Source organism: Fulmarus glacialis, unplaced genomic scaffold, assembly GCF_000690835.1.
Source record: "Fulmarus glacialis isolate BGI_N327 unplaced genomic scaffold, ASM69083v1 scaffold21859, whole genome shotgun sequence".
In the NCBI taxonomy this organism is placed as follows: domain Eukaryota; kingdom Metazoa; phylum Chordata; class Aves; order Procellariiformes; family Procellariidae; genus Fulmarus; species Fulmarus glacialis.
In genome coordinates, this window is record NW_009231672.1 from 15,222 (window position 1) to 25,339 (window position 10,118).

Here is a 10,118-nt window from a genome sequence, read left to right on the forward strand (position 1 = left end):
CAAAGCGCACTTACCTTGAAGAGTTTCTGAGAGTGTTTGATCATGAAGGTCACGCCATTGTTTAGCTTCGTGATATTCTCCTGAAGGTCATTTGCTGTCACCTGGCAAGGGGACACAGCCAAAGGCACAGCAATTAGAAGGGGAAGAGGAAGGGTCTCTGCTGCCCTTGCTGTTTCTTTTATGTGGGACGTAGGCACACACAGTGCCTCAGCAGGAGACCTGCTCTGAGGACATAGGCAGGCAGGGCTCACAGCACACCAACAAGCAGAGCTCACAGAGCCAAAGCTGCTCTGAGAGGAGGAGAACTAGACAACTCTGGAGCCAAACAGTTCACCAGCAGCACAAGAAACCTTGCAGAGAGATCTGCAAGGTTTGTCTGGAGTTGTCATTCTTAAAAGAAGCAGGACTGTGCTCTGCTTTCAATTTTACTGAAAAAGATGAAGCATCAGTTGCAAATGAGACCTACGGCAGGTCTGGACGGAACACTAGGACTGTGTCCTACCTCACCATCCCAGCCTCCAACCCTCACATCACTATATTGATACTTAATCTTCCCATCTTGGTTCTTCCCCTGTAGCCCTGCCAAGCCTCTGCTTTCTACCTTGCAATATCCCACCCGCAGATACTGAGGCATTGCTTACATTTCTGGGCCATAGGATGTGGGGTGCAAACATGAGGGCAAGATTGTGGGCAGACATCTTGTTCTTGTCCTGCTTCTTGGCGGTCTGGTAGAGCAAGTCCAGCAGCAGTTTGAGCAGACTGCGGTTGGGTGCGGGAAGGATCAAAAACAGCAGCTGGAGGGCTTCAATTTGGCGCTCTTTGTCTGGAGTGCTGGTCTTATTTCCCTTCTCATCAAACAGCGTCAAGTCTGCCAAATCACAAGGCAGAACATGAAGGACATACATTACCTTCCCTAACAGCAGGCCTATTCTAACCGCTTACCCTTCCCTCTTCACATGCAGATCTCCTCCATACTCCTGCACAGTTCTTTGCCCTTCGTCTCTCTCCCCCCAGCTCCCAAGCTCCTCACCTGATGTGTTAATCTGTGGTACTCCTCCACAGGACCATACAGTTGCTAAGAGTTGTGATGGGTTGAAGGCAAGATGGAGGAAGTTCACATCAGGTAGTTCGATAACAGTTATTAAAGTACATAGAAACCACACCTTGCTTAGGAGACCCCCAGACTTAAAACAGATGGAGACCCAGATTACCAATGTGGGCTCTGCTACGGTAGAGTATCTGTTTATTGCTGGAAAGAGAAGACTGGGCTAGATAGACTTGGTCTGATTCCTTAGGATTTTCAGTTCCAGTCTTTCCACCATTAGGCTGAGACGGCAGGAAGATTCCTTCCTATCCCGCCTTTAAGGATTACACTTCTGCAGCTCTGTAGCATTACCAGCTTTCTAGGAGGCTGGCTCCATTCCCTCTGCTCATCATTGCCTCTTGTTGCTCACTCACCGGCAATTTTGAGGTGGGCATGGAAGTGCTTGTGTGTCAGCAGCGGCTCTGGTAATTCACCCAGGAACATCTTAAGCAGGGTGGCCACATCGTTGGAATGAAACTCCCCAGAGTCCAGGTCAATATCTGTACCACTGTTCAGAGCATCCTTTAGGATCTGTTGCCTGATGCTGTTGCCTGGCACCCGAAACAAGCCTTCTGCTCTTAGATCTGCTCAGCAGAGGGGAGAAAAAAGGCCACTGATTAATCAGAGACTGACTTCCATCTTCTTACTAAAGCAGTTCCCTTTCCTTTCCAGAGCTTGACAGCAAACCTCAGTGAGCTGCATTCAGAGACATGACTTCAAGCTGGCTCCCATCAGTAGAAAAAGTCCATGCACAGAGGGAAATAGATTAACATATCTGCTAGGCAATTCTGGGGAACAGTCATCTAGTCCAGTCCCAAACTCCTGCTGCTGGAGAGCTCACAGGTTTTCACTCTGTCTGCACCAGAGACCTGAAGTGGGCCAGACAGACACCCCTTGGGATAGGAAGACAGCAAGACAGAGTCACTTACTTTTGTGCAGATACTCAATTAGCTGGGAGACTTGTGCAATGCCTTCTTCTGTCAGCGGTGAGCCAAACACCACCCCTTTCTCTGCAGAACAGAAGATAACGTGTTCAGAAGCTCAGACCCCAACAGCCACAGAGATGAGTGGCCCCCAAAGAACAGGATCTCAGCATACAAAGACCAGCGCCCCAAAACGCTAAGGGTGAAGGTCACAAGGACTCCCACAGATGCGAGATATCACAAGCACTCCCAAATAAGTCACTTCGTCTCACCATGCTGTACTTACAAAGGCTTCATCATCCTGCTTCTTACCTCAGCTTAATTACAGTTTTTATCAGCTAAAGCAAACATTCTTTAGCTCCTGAAAAGAAAACAACACCAGAACAGATGCTTCAGTTTTAAAGGGCATATCAGCTGGAAGCCTGGACCTCATGGAAACTGCAAAGTGGGAAGGGCAGATGTGACAGCCTGGACTGCCCAGGTGCCTGCCACATTTGCACACTCCACACCTTGGAAAGAATGTCCAGATTAATCCTCACTGTGGCTTGACACGGAGTGGAGCAGAAAGAAGAGGTGCAGCTATGAGACTATGGGAGAGGGAAACAAGCACTAGTGGGGAGAGCAGATATGACCCAACTGGCTCACGCTGGCCTCCTTTTCAGGGATGAGTAATTCCTGGAGTTCCCTAATTCCAGTGAATCTCTCTGCCATGTCAGCTGCCTGAGTACAGTAAAGTATGAAGTATCAGAAAGCTGAAAAAGGAAGAGCTAGAAAAAAAATAAAGTAGCGAAGCAATGAGCTGGGCCCTTCTCCATATGGAACACTGACAGCTCCTCTCAATCCTGGAGTTTGCTTTCATCTCATGGGGCTGTTACAGATCAGGCATGAGCTGCCAGCTCTAGAACTCCATTCAACACAGGCTACAGCCCCAAAAGAAGACAGAAGCACCTGAGCTGAAAGGAAGGAGATCCTTGCATGGAAGGAAACATTAGAGGAGAAGCCCATTTAACTGAAAGGCACTTGTTGAACCAATACAGAATACTGTTCTTGTCCAGAGAGGGACTTCCCAGGTAAGAGAGTGGTTATCCAGCAGGACAGTATTTTCTAATAAATGGAATCTTGCTGGTGAGCGGCTTTTTCCATCAGACACACACAGCCAGCAAGCTCTGTCCCTCAGAAAGCTGAGGCAACTTCCACAGGCTTCACTGGCAGCAACCAGCGCCCTGAGCACCACTTCTTCCCTCAGATGCATGTAGGTTTTGACTGCAGCTAGAGCAAGATGCTGGATAGACCATACTACAACATGCTGACTGGGACTGAGAACTGGAACCAGGTACAGAGCTGGTTTGCCCTGCCCTTGCACTTAGGCTTCAAAGAGCCAACAGATTTAAGAAAAGAATATTTTTCCCTTCTCCATGACCAGACTGCCAGGAGCATGAGCCACTTCTGAGGGCAAGCTGGGCATTTGCACCTCAGCTGTCTGTGGCTGAAGATTTCCCTCCTTATTGTTACAGCTGATAGTCCAGCAATCCAAGCAGTGCATTGGCTGGTCTAATAAAAGTTATCTCCCCCACAAGCTTTCTCTTGCTTCCCTCCCCCCAGCACATTTTGATTTTACTAGCTTTTAGTCTGTTGTACTACAGATCTTACTGTTCTGTGGTGTTGATGCTCACAGCATGTGGGAAAGACCTGGTTAACCCTGTGCACTTCTCTAGCAGCCTTCCTGTGCAACTAAATTTATTCCGCCTGAAGAACGTTCCACTTTCTTCCAGGACTTCTGAAATACATGGTAAGCCACCAGGAACTCCAGCCTCCCGTTAAATCAAGAACTTTCTGATCTCCCTCTGATAAAGCGCATGCTTCAGTCTTGCGGGAGAAAGGAGGGCAAATGTGACCTCTTGATCCACATGTAAGGTCTGAAAGGCTTGAGTGCAAAGGGAGACAACAGTCGGCAAAAGATTCTTGTCCTTGAAGAAAATTAAACTCATTAGACATTCAACAGATAGAATCAATAGTGGCCAGGAAGGGAAGAGGAAAATACATCTTCTTGAGACATGCAGGGCCTGACAAATTCGATTTACTTTTGAAGTCAGAAGTTGATATCTGAATGAGAATTTGATTCTCAAAGAAACTTGAAAGAAGTGTCTGGAGAATGGATGCTGAGTTACGAAGGCTTAGATGTTATTGTATGATTGCTTCTGAAACTAAGAAGCAGCATGAGATTGAGTTTCCTAATGCTCAAAGGAGTTGTAAGTATTTGCAGTTTGATCAGCTCTGAGCTCTACGGACCTTGGCCTCCGGCTTTGAAGAAATAAAACCTGTTTGTTCTAGCTGGTCTGTAACATGAAGAAAAACAAATGATGGCTCCAAGATGAAACACGCAGTACATGAAGCTGATTTTCTCTGTAGGCACAAACTACTTTTTCTCAGAGTTTGGCCAAGGAGTTCACAGACAGTGCCTGTCAATGCAGGGAGACACTGCCATTGCAGCCTGGGAGTGCAGCCAGCAGACTTGGAAACATCTGCTAGCTATAGCTGTAGTGAGACACATGGCCATGGAGACATCTGAATGGGGGAAGGCGGCTCTTGGGGAAGAGACCTAGCAGGAGACATCAGGTCTGATAAGAGCAGCGCTCCAGCAGAGTACAGATAATTTAAAAAAACAAGCTAGAGAAAGGCTCACAAGCCCCTGCTAGAAGGTTTTGACAAGAACAGGGAAGTTTCCAAACACGCTAAGAAAACACTTTCAACTTGGTTACTCACTCACTTCTGTTTGTCAAGTGGCAAGTGTCTGAATTTAAGGTGTCCCGCTACTCTCCTGGAACAGGGGCAGGAGCAGTAACAGATAGGAGCACAGTCTAACTGCAGTTTGGGGACAGTATGAAGACCTGTTATTATGGAGCAGCAAGGTAAGTCATCGCAATACTGAGTAATTCTCACCTAAGGATGCTAAAGGACTTGATTTGCAGTACTTGATTTTCCCCTGCAGTGCTGTCCAGCCCAGGTGAGTGTATCTAAAAGGGTTCCCACTGAGTAAGCCAGGAGTGGAGGGCTGAAGTGAACACCAGAAAATTCAGCCTGAGCAGTGGGGCTGCAGAGCTTGTCTTTATGAAACACAGTGGAGGAACAGGTTTGGTAGAATCAAACACACTTAGAGAAATTATATAAAGATTGAAGAAAAAAAAAGCCATACTCGGACATAGTGATAGCTCCCTTCTCAGAGGTACTCACAATAGAATTGCTCAAAGGAAGGGGAAGACTAATTAGAAGTGTTCAACCTCAGGCTGCCAACATCTGAAGGCAGCTACCCACAGCTTCTCTGCCAGCAGACAGCCAGTCTAGCTAGGAAACCAGAGCTGATGAGGGATGTGAGAGGTGCCCAGACGGAGGCAGTTTCTGTCTAGATGAGTGAGAAGGTTTAACTGAACTTATCAGGAAAACCAGGCTCCTCTTGAGTGTGGGCAGAGGTGGGAGAAGGCACACACACACTTAAAACACCTTTTTAGTTACAACAAAACAGAGTGGTAAATGCCAGGCAGTGAAGAGGAGAGGATCTGAACACAACTGTACTTAAAAGCAAATCTCAGACTTCTGAGAAGGGGCCTGGGGCTAATGTTTCATAACCAAGACAGCTGAACTTGAAAGAGAAGATAAGAATAGTCAGTCTACCAGAAGAAAACTCCAGCTGAATGCTTGTCTCAAAGAGAAATACGTCATCTCCTAGGGTTGAATCTGTGCTTGAGCAGAGTCAGTCTGCAGAGCTTTGTCACTGACTCACTGCATTGGGATGTGGATCAGAGCGGCACTGGCATTTGGATGGGAGGTGCTTACAGATTTCTGAGCTGCACAGACAAGACCTTCCAGAGAGCTGGAACAGCAACTGAAGGAGACACTGGGCCCTGAGTGAAGTCAGTGGCCTCGAAAACCTGGGCGTTATTGTTCTTCATGGAACCTGATGCTCTCAGCCCTTACTGATATTCCACCACTAATGAGGAAAGCTAATGAGCTAAGGAAAACAGAGCATGGACTACCATGGACACAAACAAGCAGAGAGACAACACCACCTTCCTGTACTGGAAGAACCTGCAGCTTGTTCAGGAACCCCTCTCCAGCTCAGCGCTATCCACAGAGCCAGACCACAAACACTCAGGGACCAAAGCTGTATCTCTGTGGTTTGTGCTGCACTGAGCACAGCAAGCAGCAGACCCACCGAGGCCAACCTGACATAAACCACAGCAATAATCCCCAGAAGAAAGGTAGTCTAAAAGTGGCAGGGCATTTCTGGGATGAACCTCCTGGCCTCTGTTTTGCTCCTTTCTAGAGTAATCCCCAGAGATTACAAACCTACAGGATTAAGCATTCAGCACAAGCTCAAAACAACAGGCCTACATATGAAAGTTTTGTAAACTATGTGTAACAGATGATGACAGTCAGCACCACCCTAAAGGTGGGCACCAGACCTCATGCCATACTCACCCTTGCGCTTCAGAGACATCAGAGAACGAAAAAATCCAGAGGCTGTGCTGTTTGCCCCAGGCAGCTTGGGGTCCTCCTCTCCCATTAGTTGGGCCAGCTCTGCCCCAGGCAAGTCAATGAGCCTGGTAATGTTGCTGACAACGAGCTCTGTGAACACCTCTGGTTTTTCATGGCGCAGCTTTTCCACAAAGAAGTCAGGATTGAAGATGATCGGCTGGCTGCGGAGGGAGGAGTCATTGCAAATGACAAAACTGCAGATGGCATCACTGGAAAAAAGGGAAGGAGAAAAAAATACAGTAACTCCTCATTGCTTTGTTTTTTACAGCCAGCTGGTCTGCCCTGAAGGAGACATCTGCTGACACAGGAGCTACTAGTCTACACCATCAGCACTTGTCTGTCTTTGGTGAGTGTTCAGCACAGCGCAGTTACATTTCCCTTTGGAGCAAAAACATTTCTGGCCTGTTTGTACAACACAGCCCCAGACTAGCACTCCATAACGTGATGGTAACATACGCAACACATGACAACACCCAACTAAAACTTTCACTGTTATCTACATACTACTAGCTCAGGCAGCTATGACATCCAATATTTTACATTAACTTACCACTCTCAGCCATAAATATGTTTGGTTCTGTATCCTTTCCTCCCCAGAAATTCACTCCCTGTGGCCTGAAAGTCTAAATCCCAATCTTTTTTTCATGGCCAGCTTATACTCATCAGTTCCCATTGCTGTTCCATCATCACTACCTTCCTATCAACAAATAGAAAGTTCCCATGCCCCGGGACTTTGTTTTTAAGATCATAAGCGTGCAACAACACTGACCCGCAGTTCTCCTAGGGATGCGGTCAATGCTCTCAGGTGACAAGCTGCCAACTCTTGGTTACTGCTCTCTGACAGCTACAATAACTGCCCAGCTATGCGCTCTGAGTCTGGAGCGAGTGGGAACTCATCAGTATTAGCAGAAGCCACGCAAGATCAGTCCTTGAGGAACCCTTAGTAACCTTCCTCCTAGGTTACTAAGCTAGGTTTTGGCTCATCCAGTTCTTGCCTCTTCTTCAGGCTGCCCTTTATCTGACCTGCCTATTCTCTACTGACGCCTACTTTCTCCATTTCATAGCTTCTCATGTGGCATGGGAAAAGGGATGCATTTGAGACACTGCCCTGCTAAGGGTTATCTGTAACAGATACTTAGCTCTACCAGGTTAGGTAAGCTACATTTACCATGTCTAAAATAAAAACAAAGAGTTATCAAAGAGAGACCTCAGGTTAATCAGCGCTCTTAATGCTCACACTTAAAGCTTATCCCAATTTCCATCTACCCCTAGGTCTTCCATTACCATCTTCCCATCACTGTTTCAAACACTTGCATGCTTCTGAAGTCAAGCTCACAGGCTAGAGTTGCCTAGCTTGCTTCTCCCGCCCCTCTTTTACTTAAATGTAAGCATTAGTGTCATTCTCCAGTCACAAGCCACTGCACGATGTCATACTCTGCTATAAAGCGCTAGCCTGGCCCTGCGTGTTGGTTTGCCAGTTCTTCCAGGACTCTGGGTGGAAGCTGCCTACCCACCCAGCTTGCACACACTACGTGCTTTCACTGCGTGACATTCCCCAGTCCTTTAATCATTCTTGGGCTCTTAGATAATACTTTCCTTTCCACTGTTTCAACATCCCTTCTCAGCTGTGAGTGCTTACTGAACACCATTTTCCAACAGCAGCTGCCAAGTGCACAGGTAATAGAAACGCCGTGTTCGTGCACCAGGGTTCGCGTCAGTCCCTTAGGTGCGGTGTGGCACCCGGGGGGAAGCACGGGCTCTGCTGATCACCCCCGAGGCCACCAAAGGCTTTACCTCCAAAGCAGGCTCTCCCACAGAAGACCAGAGCACTCTGCCCTTCCTCTTGTCTCTGCTGAGGAGCGGAGGCCATGTCACCGTGTTCGGACCATGCTGGGCATCTGTGCTCACTGCTCAGCATGCCTGACACTGAAAGGGAGGGCGTTTGCAACCCGCGGTACCTTACATCCATTGGTTCAAGCAACAGAGCACTTCAGCTACTAGTTCAGAAGTCTGAGCAACTTATTATTGTACTGTAAAGCGACAGTAGCTAACGAAGGGGAGGATATCAAAGCACTCACTGGCAAGTCACCTAACTCCAGCCCACCTCCATGCAGTATCTGTGAACCCAACAGTTATCTGTAGGGTGTACATCTGTACATATACTGCTGTACATCTTTGACCTGAAAGACCATCCTGGCATGACTTCCAGGATGCACAATCAGAATAAGAGAATAAGGCTACACAAGGAGAAGGATACTTGCTGAAATCAGAGGAAACCAGGCTCTCAGCAATACTTGCGTCGTGAGAATCCGTATGAAACCCTCTCCCCTTGCCACTGCTCTCCACGGATGCCAAAGACTCCTTCAAGAGGATGGAGAGGAGGAAGGTCTGCAAGGCAGACTGCAAGGCAATCTGCCAAGTCATCTAAAATTTTAGAAAGCTCTTAAAGGCTCCCAGCTGCATCGTTCAGAGTGGCCTAGCAAGCATGCTGCCGACTCCAAATGGGCGCCATATTTTTCTGAGTACCTCCCAGTCTGTTTTTCAGCAGTTTGTTATCTGCCATAAATCAAGACCGAAGCACAACAACTCGGTATTAGCTGCCAAAAAGCAACTGCCAATCGATCTGATCACATTCGCATTTCATCGCACAGGGCTACAAATGCTCAAACAAGTGCCAGCTCTGCCATAATGTGGAGCAAGCCCTTTGCCTGAAACCCATGACAACTCATTCTGTGGCAATACAGATCCTGAGAAGGGTTAATAGCAAGTGTATAGGCCCAGTGACCCTGCCTGCAATGATCCGTGCACTGTTATTCACTCACTAGCAGTTTTGTTTCCCCACAGAGAAGATATGCAAATACTTTGCAGCAGTTACATCAAGCATCACAGATTATCTGCTCCCTCTGACAATTAGATATCTAGATTCAGAGAAAGAAAATTAAACAATTTTGTCATCTAGAACTGACTGACATGACTTCTCCGCACAGCCAGCATTACAAGTTGCACAAAGTTTAACAACATTTAATGCAAAAATAAATAGAAAAAAGTAAATTTCTTACATGAGTGCTGAGAGCTTTTGGAGAGGCATTAGGAAGCAGAGACAGGGAAAAGAACTTGCTCCTTGTTTCCAGCAACAAAAGAAACCTGCCTGTCCCAGCACAGCCTATGCAAATTCCACGCATGCTACGAGACACAAGGACGCATTATTGGGTCTGAAAGGCCCCCTTGGCACACACTGGGCATCAGCCTTCACACAGAGACAAAACAGAAAAGAAAAGCTGGACAAATTGATTCATGTCCTTTGCCAAAGGCTGCGTAGCTGGAGTTTAACAGCAAATAATTCCTACACAGAAACCGGGGTTTTGAATTAGGACCAGCGTGGTATTAAGTGCTCTCCACCTGTATCCAAGAGGAATCCACAAAATAGCCCCAAATGTACCCTGTGTTTACCATGAGTAAAGCCATGCAAACACATTCCCAACGGCATCCGAGCACAACCGATGTTACGGCACTGGCAGGACAATAATCAAGTCCCTTAACTGCACAACCCCATCCCCAGAAACCTTGCTAGAAACACT

At 47.2% G+C, this 10,118-nt stretch overlaps 1 protein-coding gene across 1 annotated transcript in view; it reads right to left on the reverse strand.

Moving 5' to 3' along the window:
• The window catches only part of ARHGAP19 (Rho GTPase activating protein 19), a 14,282-nt gene extending 4,654 nt beyond the window's left edge, over positions 1-9,628 (reverse strand). The window contains exons 1-6 of the mRNA XM_009584659.1: positions 9,600-9,628; positions 6,484-6,749; positions 2,014-2,094; positions 1,459-1,668; positions 642-868; positions 15-101 (exon numbers count right to left, since the gene is read on the reverse strand). Coding sequence (XP_009582954.1) covers positions 15-101; positions 642-868; positions 1,459-1,668; positions 2,014-2,094; positions 6,484-6,749; positions 9,600-9,628 — 900 coding nt within the window. The remainder of the gene's footprint in view (positions 1-14; positions 102-641; positions 869-1,458; positions 1,669-2,013; positions 2,095-6,483; positions 6,750-9,599) is intronic.
• Positions 9,629-10,118: the final 490 nt, after the last annotated feature.